Source organism: Carcharodon carcharias, chromosome 13 (genome assembly GCF_017639515.1).
Source record: "Carcharodon carcharias isolate sCarCar2 chromosome 13, sCarCar2.pri, whole genome shotgun sequence".
NCBI lineage: Eukaryota > Metazoa > Chordata > Chondrichthyes > Lamniformes > Lamnidae > Carcharodon > Carcharodon carcharias.
In genome coordinates, this window is record NC_054479.1 from 144,351,090 (window position 1) to 144,368,021 (window position 16,932).

At 41.3% G+C, this 16,932-nt stretch overlaps 1 protein-coding gene across 2 annotated transcripts in view; it reads left to right on the forward strand.

Annotated features, from left to right (window-relative positions):
* Positions 1-16,376, forward strand: part of sema3d (sema domain, immunoglobulin domain (Ig), short basic domain, secreted, (semaphorin) 3D) — a 360,181-nt gene extending 343,805 nt beyond the window's left edge. For both annotated transcript variants that reach the window (XM_041202541.1, XM_041202540.1), the window contains one exon: positions 13,439-16,376. In XM_041202541.1, the coding sequence (XP_041058475.1) occupies positions 13,439-13,831 (393 nt within the window). In that variant the 3' untranslated portion in view covers positions 13,832-16,376. The remainder of the gene's footprint in view (positions 1-13,438) is intronic.
* Positions 16,377-16,932: the final 556 nt, after the last annotated feature.

Consider the following 16,932-nt stretch of genomic DNA (forward strand, 5'->3'; position numbering starts at 1 on the left):
TTAAGGCATGGGTGAAAGCATGGCCGCTAATGGTAAAATCGTGAATCTGATCAGTCTCCTGTTAGGTTCTGAAGAGGCTTTCACTCAGTGTATGAAGCTGTTATTTTCTCAGTTGAATGTCAAATGCCCTGAAGTTTGTGAATTTCAAGTGGGTTGTGTTTTTATTAACTTGTTTGTGAAGTATTGTGACTGCACCACTTTACTATATAAACTCCTAAACAAGGAAGGCATTACTTAACCTGCTTAGGAAAGGAAGCTGCTGAGAGGAGCTGGTCAGAATGGGTCTGTCACTATCCTCAACACTACCCTCAAGGGACAATTAACAACTGGTAAGATTAACCAAAGCAGCTCCACACTGACCCAGCAAGGTGACATTGTCCTTTATCAACTGGTCACAGTATAAGAAATCTTAATTAAGCTATCACTGAGTGAATAAAATTTGGTTACATGACACTATTTCTTGTGGGGTGATTTGTTGACAATGGATGACCTATAATTGTGAATTTTGGTCCTGCTGCCATTTGATATGAAAAGTTTATGAATAAAAACACATCCCACAGCTTCGGTTTTTCTTTGAAATGTAGAGTTGTTTGTTGAGGTAAAGAAAGTTTCTCAAATGTAGCCCTGAATTTTTGCTCTTGTATCAGGTGCACAGCATCAGGAGAACTCCCAGCTCTGCAAACCTGACTCCTGAAAAAGTGCCCCAGATGTTGGGATTTTCGTTATGATGTGAAAGGTGGGGGGGGGGGGCGCGGGGTTGGGGGGGGGAGGTGGTGGTAGGGGGACGGGTTGGGGGGGGGGGGTTGGTTGGGGGACGGGTTGGGTGGGAGGGGTTGGTGGGGGGACGGGTGGGGGGCGGTGGGTGGTGGGGGGACAGGTGGAACAGCGTTTATGGAACTCGTACCTGCCGTCTCCATGAAGATTTCGAAGGCAGCCACAGGGGCTTTTGGGTGCAGGATCAGGCTGGGTGAAAGGTCTACCTCGGCCTTCTTGCATTTTATCCAAGCTGTAAAAAACAAGAATGAAGCAAAAAAACAGCCCTCCAGCACTCACCCCTCACACCCCTCACCGCCCCCTCCCAGCACACTACCCATGCTGCATCCATGACAACCCATGCCATCTCATGCCCCCACACACCTTCTTGATCTTCCATACCCTCCATACAAACCTACATCCTTCCACCCAACCCCCATGGCCCTTAACAGCCCCTATGCTAACTTAGTGCCAACCCATCCCAATCCAGGCACCCACCCCACCACCCTTTGCCCCTACATTCTCCATGTCAACTCACCCAGTGTCCATGGGCAGACCTCAGGACCCGTACTGAGATTAACTAAAGTTCTTATGTGTCTATCAATGAATTCAGTACTTAAAAAAAGACACTCTCATTGATAAAATCCCATTCACTACATTTAACTTCCTTTAATCTCTTATAAGAACAAACATTTATAGTCATAGAACCAATTCAAACGGTCGGATTTCCCACCGGATCATCTGGTCCTGCCGAAAATCAATGTACTTTTGGCTGAGCCACCAAATCTCCCGTGGCGGGTCCTGCCACAACGGAGCTGGAAAATCCCAGCCAAAGTCTTTACGGATACTTGGAGCTGTCAATCAAACTGTGAACTGACAGGACCTCACTGTGACAATGATAAGTTGTGAAATCAGTCATGCAACACTCATCCTCTAATAGTAACCCTCAGGCTTATGTTAACAGTCAGAGTGAAATAGCAAGCATTGATTTTTTTTTCAACACTGCACTCAGTTTTTTCAAATACTTAAAGGGCAGAAGATTTGAATAGCTTGACAGCTCCCTTTGACAGTTCCAATGAGCTTACCCAATTTTTGCCCACATTCATATATACTTTTAGCGATCCCAGAAGGGCATTTGACCTCCCCCAAAGGGAACCGTGCCTTCCCCAGAAGGTACCTGACCTCCTGAAAGGTGTTCCAGGACCGTATTCAAAAGCATATCCTATGTATCCAAAAGGTGTACCCTACCACTTCAAAGAACTCCATTAAGTTTGCACCTTCCCCTACCAGGTCTAATGTGCACAGGTCGTATTTCCTACTCCTTCTTTGTGGAAATCAGATCAGGCTGAAGGCAGCTGCATTTTAACATGTACAAAGTTTGACCCATGTGAAACTGCTAGGGGCTGGGTTCCGTGGCTACATTTGCAGATTCGGGGCTACAGTGCCATTTTTGTAAAGACAGCGAGTCTCTCCATTGCACAAAAATTCAGACCATAGATTTAATAATTTCAACTGAAATGCAAACACATGTTTAATGAAATCACAAAAGCCTTCTAACTCTCAGTACTGAGCCCCCTGGGGATATGATTTATAGTTAAATATCCAGGCACTCATTAAATTGTTTATTTGTGGCAGATTCAGATTTTACTATTTAGGAGCTTAAATTCAATTACTAGTGATATTCCATTTCATTCCAACTTTCATAGCTACTGGTTGAACTTATTACAAAACTATCCGAATCAACTTAAGGCAAGGAGAAAGAAAGAGTAGTGTCAGTGCAAAACCATCCATCACCGTATGTCACGTTAAAAGGTGAATGTGAAACAAACTGTGTACTGAGACACAGGAGGGTACATTTTGTGAGACCCTTCTCCCTGTTCAGAGCTTATGGGTGTGTGGATCTGAGCAATGGATGGAGGGGGTCAGTGTACACAATTTGAGAAATCCCCTCATTCCCTTCTCCCCACCACACCCCTTCATTTCCTGGTGATTTATTTAATGGAAAATCAAATTCTGAAATTGTTGTCATAAGGGAAATTAGAATTGGAGCGTGTTGTTGAATGAAGCACTATCTGACTTAGAATTGTTTAGTTTTCCATCACTTAACGCTATGATCAAGAAAAAATCCTCCACATGATGCAAAGTGTAGAAATATAATGTCGTTAAATCTAGAATGTCATACCATGGCTGCACTGTGATCATTAACTCGATAGAATGTAGGGAGTACAAGGTTTGCAATGATTTAGAACACTAACCACTCAGTCATAGATATGAAACAAAAACAAAAATATCTGGAAAAACTCAGCAGGTCTGACAGCATCTGTGGAGAGGAAGATAGAGTTAACGTTTCGAGTCCGTATGACTCTTCGTCAGAACTAAAGAGAAATAGAAATGTGGTGAAATATAAGCTGTTTGAGAGGGGTGGGACAGGTGGAGCTGGATAGAGGGCCAGTGATAGGTGGAGGCAAAGGAGAGATTGCCAAAGATGTCATAGACAAAAGGACCACCACCGTCACCACCCCTTTGTCCTTTTGTCTATGACATCTTTGGCAATCTCTCCTTTGCCTCCACCTATCACTGGCCCTCTATCCAGCTCCACCTGTCCCACCCCCCTCAAACAGTTTATATTTCACCACATTTCTATTTCTCTTTAGTTCTGACGAAGAGTCATACGGACTCGAAACATTCACTCTATCTTCCTCTCCACAGATGCTGTCAGACCTGCTGAGTTTTTCCAGCTATTTTTGTTTTTGTTTTTGTTTCAGATTTCCAGCATCTGCAGTATTTTGCTTTTATCTCAGTCATAGATATGAGTTTGGTTAATATTAGAGAAATTGGATTAAAAGTGTGTTTGCTTTAATAGTCTACAGCGTAAAACTGTAATTTGCCAACCAAAGCATCAAATTGTTGGTTTCCCCCTGAGGCCATGAGGAAGGTGCATCTGGGAATTAGGCACTTTGGGACAAAGGAGGGAAGTGTATCTGCTCAACCAGACTTGGCTCGGGTTGATATACAAACTAGAAGCAAAAGGTTCCACTGCCCAGAACTGACAATGCTCACCTTAAATAACACAGTTCACCAAGTATTAAAAAAATAACAGGGGTAATTTACAACTTTTGTAAGTACATGTTACTATTCCTCATTTAAGACAAAGCCTTGTTGGAGCCTACTAAAGCTTCACATACTTGCATCCCAAGTGTAAATGTTGTGACAATATAGGGAGACCTATGCGAATGATTGGGCATCAATGTAATGTGGCCGCTGGGACCTGTTAATGATTCCCAAAAGGAAGGGGTGAGGGAAAAGGAAAACAGAAAACTTCCCTGGAAGCAATTGGCCCAGCAGGAGATTGTTTGCCCTTTACCTTTAGGTCTAATATTTGCATACTGTTTCCTATCTAACAGACTCTTGGGAATAAGCAGGATCTCTTGTGAAATAAAGCTTTTCAGCGGATCAGCTGGTAAACCAGTAGGACCTGTGGTTCCCTGTACAGCATAAAACTAACCAGGATGGCTTTTGCTTACATATGCTTGATATTCAGCTATTTACAGTGTTAAGTGGCATCCTGAACACAGCAGGATTCTTTAATTACATGCTTAATATTTTGGATTGCCCTGGGGCAAAGGCATTTTTAAGCTTTAAATGTTCACAGTAAAGAATCCTCAACCTCCCACCCCCCACTATTTGGTTTGTTTACCCTCATTTCCACCTCAGGAACCTTTGAACCCTTTGCAACAATAACACACAAAGCAAATATCAACTTTCTTCTTTGTGTTATTTTCATGGACTCAAATGTATTCATCTCTTTGCAACCCTGATGGGTTAGAAGACCTTTTCTGTTGTTCAGTTATTTGGAGACTAATGGAAGTCAGTGTTCTTTAGTGTTGCTTTAAGAGAATGACATTTGTCACACTGTTCACACTCCAGGAGTTGGCATTTGCTTACTCTGTATTTGGTAGTGTCTGTCTGAGGTTAGAATGACCCTGCTTTTATTGAATGATGTCAATACTTGCTTTAATCTATTCTCATTGAGTGACTCTGTAATAGTTTTCCCAGGCATTTGAATTTTTAAAATTTGTGTTGATTATTTGAATAGTCAGTGTGGCAGTGATGCTGCGATTGTCCTAACTTGCATCAAATTGTGTTCACCCTGTGCTCTCTGACTATATTGGCTCCTGGTTAAAATAACACCTCAATTTTAAAACTTCAACCTTCTTTTCAAATTCCTCCATAGCCTGACCCCTCCTTATCTCTGTAACTCCAGCCCCACAACCCTACGAGATCTCTGCACCTCTCCAAGTCTGGCCTCGAGCATCTGCGATTTTATTGTTCTGGCTGTGCTTTCAGCAGCCAAGTCCCTGAGACCTGGGATCCCCTTCCTAAACCTCTCAATTTCTGATCTCTCTTTACCTCTTTGAAGATGTTCCTTAAAACCTACACCTGATCATCATCTGTCTTAAAAGTTCCATGTCAAATGTTTGGTAACACTTTTGTGAAGCTTCTTGGGACGTTTTACTACATTAAAGGTGCTATATAAATATGAGTTGATGTTGCTATGACAACTTCAAAATAGTGAGTCAAATTGTGCCGTTAGAAACACTGATGAATTTCAGAGCCAGGCAAGCTTTTTAAGAAAGTGAGAAAAATAAAGGTAAACTGGAGGAGATGAGAAGGATGGAAAAGCGAAAGGATAAAAGGGAAGATAGAAGAGTGAATTGAAGCCACATAGCCCCATCCCTGATAATCCCCTATGTGCGGCTTTTCGCCATGTTTCAGTTCTGTATGAGGCAATAGGTCAGGTTTAAAGCTTTTATCTTAAAATCGCCTTCCAGGATTTGACAGCTCTGACAGTCACTGTGCTCTCAGAATCCTGCACCATTTTGGGGCCTGGGCACTGGTTTCTGTGCCTTGGATGAAAGATATTATTGTTGGCATTCTGGCCTCAAAAAAATCCACTGAAATTTGAGATTGAGATTTGGCCTTTCCTCCAATTCACCTGCTCAAATCCCGTGCAGCTGACTTGAACATTGCTATGTGGGGCCAATTATGGCACTAAATTACTGGAATCTACACTCTCAGTGAGTAAGGGATAAGTTAAATTAAGCAATATACTGTAGGCTTATTGCCAAGATCAGATGAAGCTGGAGCGCAAAGAGAGGCAGCTTAGAGCTTGAAGATTGCTGGAAGTTTCGACATCAATTCCTAAACCTGGAAATGCCATTTTCCAGTGATTTGTATTTTTTTGCATTGAGTCTAGGTTTGCCTCTGATTGGCCGAAGGACTGTGGGCTCAAAGTCAAGGACCTTTCTTCTGAAGAAAGGTTCATTAACTCGGTTTTTCTCCCTCCATAGATGCTGCAATGACCTGCTTACTATTTCCGGTATTTTCTGTTTTGGTTTCAGATTTCCAGCATCTGGGCCTGAAACTTCCGTTTAGCATGCAGGCCCCGCACGCTGATGTGTGTAATGTGACGCACGGTGACATCGGGCGTGCGTCCCAATGACACTTCGCCTCATTCCGATCTTCAGTTCGGCGGGGGTGCACTGGAGTCGACTGCGCACCTGCCGAACTGTCAAAGGCCTATTAAGGCCATTAACCAACTAATTGAGGCACTTGCCAGGGCTGCCCATCTAACCTTAAGGTTGGCGGGTAGGCGAAGAGCCAAAGCGGCCTTTGCATTTTTCATGGAACCTCAACCACGGGCGGAATGAGGTTTCATGAAGCGTTTATTCATTTAATAAAATGTTTCATGTAAATTCATAAACATGTCCCACCTTGTGTGACAGTGTCCCATGAGGCGACATGTCTGAATAATTTTACTTTTTTATTTTTCACATTTTTATGACTTTTTGTAAACTCCCTGAGGCAGCCCTGTGCCTGAACGGGATTTCTGCGCTCTTTCATGCACAGGCCCCAACTCTCCCACCTCCCCCCACCTGCACAGCCTATCACTGACCGCTTCCGGGTGCATGTCACGCCTTAATTGGCCCGCCCACGTAAAATGGCTCTGCGCCCGCCCAGCCTGCCGGACGGGGAGAAAATTCTCCTGACGTATTTAGCTTTGGTTTTAGAAAAAGGTAAAGAGGGTTAAAGTTCTGAATACACACTTTAGCAAATATTGGGGCCATGGTATCTCTGTGTAGGTAATAATTAAAATGTGTTTCACAGTAATTTGGGGAGAAAAAGTGTGCATGTATTCTTCATAAAGGGTACTAATTATTGGTACTGCAACTGAGGTTCTGGGTTCAAATCCCACTCCATAATATTGAGCAAATAATCCCAGTTGACACTCTAGTGTAGCACTGAGAGAGAACTGCATGTCAGAAGTGCTGTCCTTTGGAAAGGGCATTAACATGATCCAGTGATACTATTTTGAAGAAGAGCTGGAGTAATCCTTCCTTGTGTCCTGGCCAATATTTATTCCTCAACTAACATCATTAAAATAGAGTATCGGGTCATTATCACGTTGCTGTTCTTCTGGGAGCTTGCTGTGTGCAAATTATCTGGGGTTTTACAACAGTGACTACACTTTAAAAGCACATTCTTGGCTATAAGGTGCTTTGGGACTTCCTGGGGTCGTGAAAGGTGCTATTTAAGTGCAAGTCTTTCTGTTTTGCATAGGTACAGTTCTGCTTTACATTATAGGCATGTCAGAGATGACACTTGTGTGTAAATATATCATTCGGCGACATATGATTCACAGTGTTATACTGTTGTATATCTGTTTCTAACACAGCTTTATAAACTTTCACCTTTTGGCTAATTACCTCTAATTCAAGCACATTAAGTGATAAACACAGTTTTAAAGGTGACCATACGAGATCGGACAGGAATTTGCTAAGTATACTGAGCTCACTGTTTCAGAAATTGCCACAGTGAGCACAAGTCCACAGAAGTGTTTATATAAATGGATCCCACACTGTCAGCTTCTGTTAAAGGTTCTGTCGATTAAGTCCTTCACATGCTGATTGTGGGAGTGAAGTATGCTTTGATGTCACTGTGTTCACACCAGACAGCTGAATCATTTTAGCCATGGAAAGGGGGAAATGACATGATGATTAATTTGTATTGAAGGAACTCTCCAACAGACCATTAGAAAGGGGCATTAGGCAGTGACCTAACCTGGTGCCATCACTCTGTGTGTTTTACCTTGTACACACACTCAGTGTGTTATCTTATGGTTTGGGGAACCTTCATTCTTGACCTCTAGTTGATGTTCCCAGTGGCCAGTTTCCAGTCTCAGAAAGAGCAAGTTATTAATTATTCAGCATGTCAGCTATCTTGTGTGACTGAGAAATCTGGGTTTTGTACGCTATGAAACACATCTGTGCTTTACTCATTATAATTACTTATTCTTATTCTATATTAATCAAATACAGGTTTATTCGGAACTGCACACAGGAGAGTTGTAAAAGATTCTGGTAAAAATTGCAAAGATTTTCCTTCCTTTCTTGCAGAGCAGTTGTTAGTTAAACTTGATTGTTTTTATTGAATGCTAATTGTTTTAAAAATATTTAGTAATACCGTTCCCCCAACCTCCCCACACCCTCTCCACCCCACACCATTCACAGAGGCACTCTTTTTCTGACCCGTTAATTCACATTTTAATTCCCATTTATTCTCTACCCAATCGCTCCCATCTCCCATAAACTCAAAAAGCCAGTTTAGTCTGATCATGAAAATTCCTAATCTCAGCACTTTTCCTACCCACACTGTACAGCAGCGTCGATGTCTGTGAACAGCAGCCAGGAGTGGCCATGAGTGAGACATTAAAAGAACAGGACAATTTCAGATGGTACATCATTTGTGGTGGATAATTTCACATTAAGAGCCCTGTTCCAATTGTGCAGCTACCCTAGCTAATATACCTCCAGTGGTCTAATACTTTGACAATTGATAACAGAAGAAAGGTTTGCATTTCTATCGAGATTTTCACAATTTCTGGATTTCCTAAAGCTACAGCCAATGGAATACTTTCAAAGTATAGTCACTTTTGTCATGTAAGAAATGTATTAGCCAATTTGCACACGGCAAACTCCTGCAAACAGCAATACCAGACAACCTGTTCTTTTATGATGTTGACTGAGGGGAAAACATATGCCAGAAAATCAGGGAGAAATCCCCTAGTCTTCAAAATAATGCCATAGGATCCTTTACATCCACCTGAGAGTGTAGAAAGGAACTTGGCTTAATGCTTCACCTGAAATATGGCACCTCCAACAATGTGGCACTCCCTCAGTGCTACAATGGCAACTTTAATTTTTTGTGCTCAAGTCCGGGAGGGGGACTTGAACCCACAACCTTCTGCCTCAGAGGTGAGAGTGTCACCCACTGAGCCATGGCTGCAAACCATTCACCGTTATTATGAAATTACAATATAAAACTATATAACTAAATTGAAATATATTACCAGCGTGTGAGTTCAGAATGTGGAGCTCAATAAAATACACAAAGGTAACTTGTCACTGACTTCTTTTAAGAATATGATTTATGTTCCTTAGTTGCTTTTAAATATATTTAATCCCAAGTGAGCAATTATCCCAATATTAATAATGTTATAGCCGGAAAACATGATTGAAGAGTTGACTTTTGAACCAAATGTTGTTTTTAATTAATCAGTTGGATAATTGTCTCCTGACAATGCAGGATGCTGAGATGAGAGGAAGCTCGTTACAATTTTATAACAGAATAAAAACAACTTTGTTTGATATGTTGTGTAATGCCATATTCACTACTGCTACACACAATCATAGGATGGAACATTATAAATTGAGCTTTTCACAACTGGAAGAACTCAGGTTAAATACCAGTTGGAAAGACTAACAGACTTAGCTATTTATTGCAGTAATTTCATAGAATTTATGTGTGATCAGTTGTTATAGGGAGTCAGAATAGTAACTATTCACCCCTGGGCTGAAAATTCCTCTCTCCTGTTCTTTCTCAGGTGTTTATAAAAGGTCTAAATTCAAAGATTTTTTCCCAATCTTCATCTTGTTTCGAGTAGAAATAACTTCATTGAGTGCGAGTTCATTTCATGAATGTGCCCACACTTTGGCAATCCAGTTGAGAGAATGCAAAGGTGACAGATGCGGAATAATCTGTTTCACACGAAGGTGATGCTGCTGCTGCTCAAAAACCTGACTTAAAATATTGAACCTGAAATACTGAACTCCAAATGAGTGAACAAACTTACATTTCTGTGGCTTCTTTGATAAGACAATAAGATCATATCGCAGGAATTAAGAACAGGAGTAAAGCACTCAGCCCCTTGAGCCTGCTCCACCGTTCAATAAGATCATGGCTGATCTGATCATGGCCTCAACTTCACTTCCTTGCCTGCCCCCATAACCCTTGATCCCACCTTGTAGATCAAAAATCTCAGCTTTAAATATAATGAATAACACATATCCTCTGCTGTTCTTTGGGGAGGAGGATTCCAAAGGCTGACCACCCTCTGAGAGAAGGAATTCCTCCTCATCTCTGTCCTAAATGGGAGATCTCTTGCTTTTAAACTGTGTCCCTTAGTTCTAGATTTCCCTACGAGGAGAAGGTGGCAGAATGGCACTAGGTGAATTGTTCCTTCAGAGAGCCAGCATAGACACAATGGGCTGAATGGCCTCCTTCTGTGCTGTAACCATTCCATAATCCAACCATTCTGTTAGATTGGGAATAAATGTGGGTTAAAACACTGAGTGAATTCCTGCTCTTCTTCATAAAGTGCTATGGGATCTTTGACATCAATCGAGAGGGCAAAGCTTTCATTTAACAACCAAAATGCCCCCCCAATAGCTGACCCTATGTCAGTGAAGTATTCCTTCAGCACTGACTCTCTGACAGTGCTGTGCTCCCTCAGTACTGACCCTCTGACAGTGCAGCGCTCCGTTGGTTACTGCTTCTCCAACAGTGCAGCACTCAATACTGCCTGTCTGACAGTACAGTGCTCCCTTGGTTACTGCTTTCCAACAGTACAGCAGTCCCTCAGTGCTGCCCCTTGACAGTACAGTGCTCCTTCAGTATCACCCCTCCAACTTCTTCAGTAGTCCTTGACAGCGCACGCTCACCCACTGCTGTCAAGGGAAGGTCATGTTTGACAAATTTAATGGAATTTTTTGAGGAGGTAACCAGGAGTGTTGATGAGGGTTATGCATTCGATGTGGTCAACATAGATTTTAGTAAGGCTTTTGATAAAGTTCCTCATGGCAGAAAATGAGAGCCCACGGGATCCAAGGCAAAGTGGCACATTGGTCAAAATTGGCTGAGAGGCAGGAAGCAGAGGGTGATGGTAGAGGGATGTTTCTGTGACTGGAAATTTGTTTCCAGTGGGGTTCCACAGGGCTCAGTGCTGGGGCCCTTGCTGTTTGTGGTGTACATAAATGATTTGGACTTAAATGTAGGGGGGATGATCAAGAAGTTCACGGATGACACAGAAATTGATAGGGTGGTAAATAGTGAGGAGGATAGACATAAACTGCAGGAGGATATTAATGGGCTGGTCAGGTGGGCAGAGCAGTGGCAAATGGAATTCAACCCGGAAATGTGTGAGGTAATGCACTTGGGGAGGGCTAACAAGGCAAGGGATTACACTATGAATGGTAGGACGCTGGAAAGTACTGAAGATCAGATGGAACTTGGTGTGCATATCCTTAGATCCCTGAAGGTAGCAGGGCAGGTAGATAAGGTGGTTAAGAAGGCATATGGGATACTTGCCTTTATTAGCCGAGGCATAGAATACAAGAGCAGGGAGGTTATGCTGGAACTGTATAAAATGCTGGTTAGGCCACAACTGGAGTACTGTGTGCAGTTCTGGTCACCACATTATAGGAAGGATGTGATTGCACTGGGGAGGATGCAAAGGAGATTTACCAGGATGCTGCCTGGGCTGTAGGGTCTGAGCTATGAGGAAAGATTGGATAGGCTGGGGTTGTTTCCTTGGAGCAGCGAAGGTTGAGAGGGGACCTGATAGAGATGTATAAGATTATGAACGGCATAGATAGGGTGGATAGGACAGCACTTTTTCCATTAGTAGAGGCGTCAATAATCAGGGGGCATAGATTTAAGGTAAGGGGTAGAAGGCTAAGAGGGGAGTTGAGGAGAATGTTTTTCACCCAGAAGGTGGTGGGAGTCTGGAACTCACTGCCTGAAAGGGTGGTTGAGTCAGAAACTTTCATTTAAGAAATATTTAGATATTCACTTGCGTTGCCACAGCCTCCAGGGCTATGGGCCAAGCACTGGAAAATGAGGTTATTGTTGTCAAATCTTTGTTGACCGGAGCGAATGCGATGGGCCGAATTGCCTCCTATGAGTCTACTGCCCCCCTGATAGTGCGACATTCCCTCTACTGATCCTCTGACAGTGCGGCGCTCCCTCAGTATTGGGAATATCAGCCTAGGTTATGTGCTCAAGCCTCTGCAGTAGGACTTCAACTTCTACCCTTCTGGGAAAATCGCTCTGTTCTGCAACATCAATATTTTACACTTTGATGAGAGCTGAAATCCTGCAGTCATGAATTAAAAATCCTTCGCTGGTAAATACTCGATGTCAGTGTACCACTTTGGTCTTTTCCAAGACTCTGTTCAGCCCTTGAAGTGCATGTAGCCCTTTTATAATTGGAGTTGGGCAGTTACTTTTCCCCTTCTCTGGATTTTCTGGACACCTTGGAATATCTTGCCTATTACTGGCTGGAGTCTCACCATTGTTTTGTCATTATTTACAGCGTCAGCTTCCTCTCTCCACTTTTGACAGGCTTGAGTCTCTCCCCACCAAACTTGCACTGTCACATCAGGAATCCAGGAATTCTCAGGCAATTTTTTGGGAACTCCAACATTGAGTATTTTTGAACCTGTAAATCTGAACCTGTCACCATATTTACCTACCAACTTTTATCTTCTTTTCAATGCTAGATCAAAAGGAGAGGATTCATCAACAATTTTCTCATGATTGCTATCAGTGCTGTTTTATAATTGGTTAGCACCCAGATGATTGCAGTAGAAATTATTCAAATTCTAATTGCTTTAGAGAGTTCCAACTAAAGGCTCAGGTGATTTCCCAAGACTGGGGTTTAAAGTTACAGCCGCTTGATTGGGATATGAGTATTGATGTGTTGCAATGTCTGTTTTCTATTCCTGAAGAAGCGAAGGACATTTTTCATATTAGAGGTGCTGTGGAAATGACAGCTGTTGTTTCAGCAACTGGGATGTACCAAGATCCCAGGATGGAGTGAGGAGGGTCACGAGACTCTCACTAATGTCCGCCAGGAATTTCTGCTGGGATTCTCCCATTCCTCTGCTGTGACTTTGGTAGAAACGGTTGATATGTTTTGGTTGGTGTTTCTGTCAATCTTCGATCAAACCAAGAGTGATCAGGAAAACCCATAGAAATTCTACCCCATTGTCTCTTGCATGGGACATGAAACGTATTTCCTATTGGGTTGTCCTTGTTTATGATCATTATATTTTGTCATTGACTTCTTTAATACACCATAACTGTTAATGTTTTTCAAAATGAATGCTGTATTTGTTGGCTAAATATCTTTAAAGAAATACTTATTTCAATGTTTAAATTGTTAAACATTGGTTTTGGATTGTTTTATCAATGTATAAGTTATAGAGCTAGCTGAAAGCTTCCTTCTGTGCTATGTGATTCTATGATTGAATGATATATATCCTATTTAATTTTTACCTCATAGATAAAAACTGATGAAAGGATCATCAAAACAGATCACGGCCTTCTGATTCGTAGTGTGCAAAGAAAAGACGCTGGCCTTTACTACTGCAAAGCTCAAGAGCAAACATTTACTCACACAATCATTAAACTAAATTTGAAAGTGATAGAGAACGAACAGATGGAGAATGCACAGAAGGCTGAGGATGAGGAGGGGAAAAGCAGGGATTTTGCCTCGGAGTCTCGGCTGAGATACAAGGATTATGTGCAGCTGTTGAGCAGTGCCAGCTTCACAGTGGATGACTACTGCGAGCAGCTGTGGTACCGGGAGAAACGGAGACAGAGGAACAGAGGAGCTGGAAAGTGGAAGCATGTGCAGGAGATGAAGAAGAATCGAAATCGCCGGCACCACGAGTAGGCTAATGGTTTGGAGGTAAAACTAAATCCTGTGGCTTTAAATTCTAAGGAGACAACAAAGGCTTCATTGAGTGCTGTTGTACTGTTATTGCTGTTCCACCTTACAATGAAAAAGGACTTGCATTTCCCTGTGATGAACTCAGCAACATCAAAACCAAGACAGGGACCTCTTGGTCTGAAACATTAGTCTTCTTTATTACAAGGTATTTACAGCACAGAACCTATCCATTTGGCCCAATATGCCATTGTTTATGCTCCACTAAGCTTCCTCCTACCTTTGCTTCATCTCACCCCATCAGTATTCAAACCTTAACAAAAAAATTCCTCTTGCTTTGTGAAGAAAATGCAGCAGTAAGCGATTTGTCAATTTTATCACTATCGTTCTGCTCTGACACATCCATGATATTGTTTACATCACAGATGAGACATTTATAAATTGCTGTAACCATTAAGATTGAACATTTGTCTTCAGTTGGTGGCTAAAATATTGAGATGGATTTTCGCTGTAAACTTTGAGGATCTTTCCATTACCTGCCACTATCGACCGACTGCATAAATTCGACAGGAACCTGTTTCCAGGATACTGAAATTCCAGTTCAAAATACAGATATTCCTGAACTAGTTACATCCTTTTTCTTATCAATTAATGGAACACCACAAATGTACTTTTTATTACTGTAAATCATAAATTGTATTTAGGCATGAGAATTGATGTAAAATGCTATGAGAGAAAGAACTTACACGTTTTTGGTGGGATGGATTTTACACAACAATTTTCTCAATGTTGCATCATAAGGAACAATTGCTCTTTTTTGACATGTACAAAATTTGATGGTGTTTCCATTATATCAGCTAGCAAGAAAAATGCGTTTTCTTCATAATTTATTGCTGTCAAGGAATAAAAAAAATTAAGGGATGGCAGGTTAGCGGGGAGTTAAGTGTTGCAGCATGTTAGAGCTGAGCTATGTAGTGGCAGCTTTCAGACTTGTGTTAGTCATTCCCCCCATGGTGAATTTCCCCATCAGGCCATCATGCAGTGTTGATGGGTAGATATTGACGGCTACATTAGGAGAGGGAGGAAAGGAAATGTAGAGGGAAGAATGAACCCCCCTCCTGTTGTTATGTATCTCCTCATAACAGTTACAGAGAAGGTTTGGAAGATTTTGAGCCTGTCTCTTGGGCAAGGGTGAGGGAACCAAAAGAGAAAAACACAAGAAAATAGATAACTTGGAAAAAGTAAAGCTTGTAAATTACCAATAATCTAATTCCACATCCCAATCATTCTTTGTCATCCTGTTAGCTTTATTTACTTTTCTATTCGGTTCTGCTTTTCTACCAATTTCTAATACTAGAGAATATAATGGGCATAGCAAATGCGTTGAAAGGATATTTTATGCAAAAAAAATCTCATTACACCTATTATCAGTTTTAGCATATGATTCATATATTGTTGAATCTTAAGTGAAAGAATTTTGGAACATACATTGCTGTAAAAAATTATTATATTCCTTTACTTAATCTTTAGTTTATACTTGTGTTGTATCAAATTAGTTGAACATTATTAGGGACTTTTTTATTGTTATGGGTTAAGGTTTTATTGTAAAGCCACTTCCAGAGTAATGGTGTTTAGAAATTGTTTTTTGATAGTAGGCTAGTCCTTAATTCTGGTTGGGGAAGCTTTAAAGCATTTCTTTTGCCAGCCTATCGGTTGCATTTGTGAGTATCAGAGTTCATGTCACTCAATCCTGGCTCCCTGAATTGGGAAAATGTTATCAGTTCTTGAGCAGGCTATTGAATGGAACACAGAGTGATCCTGAAGTGTCTGGGAAGCAGGAAGGGACATCCTCCAGCCTGCTCCAGTCCAGCCAAGGAGGGACCCTCAGAGAGATGAACCATAACCTTCAGATTCCCACTCCTCTTTCACCTGGAATTTGTCCATTATGCTCAAATATTCTCTCAATTTTGAAATGTTATGGCTTAATCTTATTATTCAATCCTTGAATAACAACACAAATTCCAAGGTTTTAAGGGAGACAGTATCTCTCATATAAAGCATAAAATAGCACAATATTCTTAATTAAGGCAAACATGTAGTTAATATTTTTCAAAACTTAATTGAAAGGATGAAATGCAAGTTGGAAAAAAGGGTGAATGCCTGTGTCATTGAGTCAGTTACCCGAGGAGAATACAGGAACTACATGGTAACATATGTACTGCAAGTGATTTGTCCTGTGGTGACCACTGTCTTTTGTAAATCCGTTTATATTAGAAAATGACCATGAAGAAGTTCCATCCTTCCTAAAACAACCACATGTATGGTGACAAGTGATCATCAAAAGAAGAAAACTGGAAAAAATGAGAGGAATGAGAAAAATATCAATACGTAGTTCCCATTTAGAGAAAGGGAGGCTTTAAAGGTTATGAATTATTTTGCTTTCATGTAAAGATGTTAAATATGACATGTCATTGTATTCATATAACAGGGATCAGAATGTTAAATGTATATTTTGGTATTATTTTAATAAAGTAGACATCTTGTTATTTAATAAGCTCCCACTTCAATTTTTTTAAATGTTGCATTTCGTGAAAACATTTTCTGTAAAAAAAAATCTCAGCACTTTAAATATCCTTTAACACTTTACAGGCTACACTTTCCTGCATGCGCTAGTTTGGGTGAAAAAAGAGATGAGTGTAAACAGATGGCCAAGGCTTTGAACAAAGAAATTGTTTGTAGTACTGCTCTAAATTTTGCTCCTGTACAAAAATGTTTAATCAAACTGGAATTAGTGAAAGGGAACGTGAGAGAAAAAGCTCTCATTAAGGATGAGTAAAGCCTCGTCAAAGGCGGGAAATGAGAAATTGCGGTACAAATATTCATAGTTGTTAAAAATTCATTCATGGGATGTGGACTTCACTGGCTGGGCCAGCATTTATTGCCCATCCCTAGTTGCCCTTGAGAAGGTGGTGGTGAGCTGCCTTCTTGAATTGCTGGAGTCCATGTGGTGTAGGTACATCCACAGTGCTGTTAGGGAGGGAGTTCCAGGATTTTGACCCAGTGACAGTGAAGGAACGGTGATATATTTCCAAGTCAGGATGGCGAGT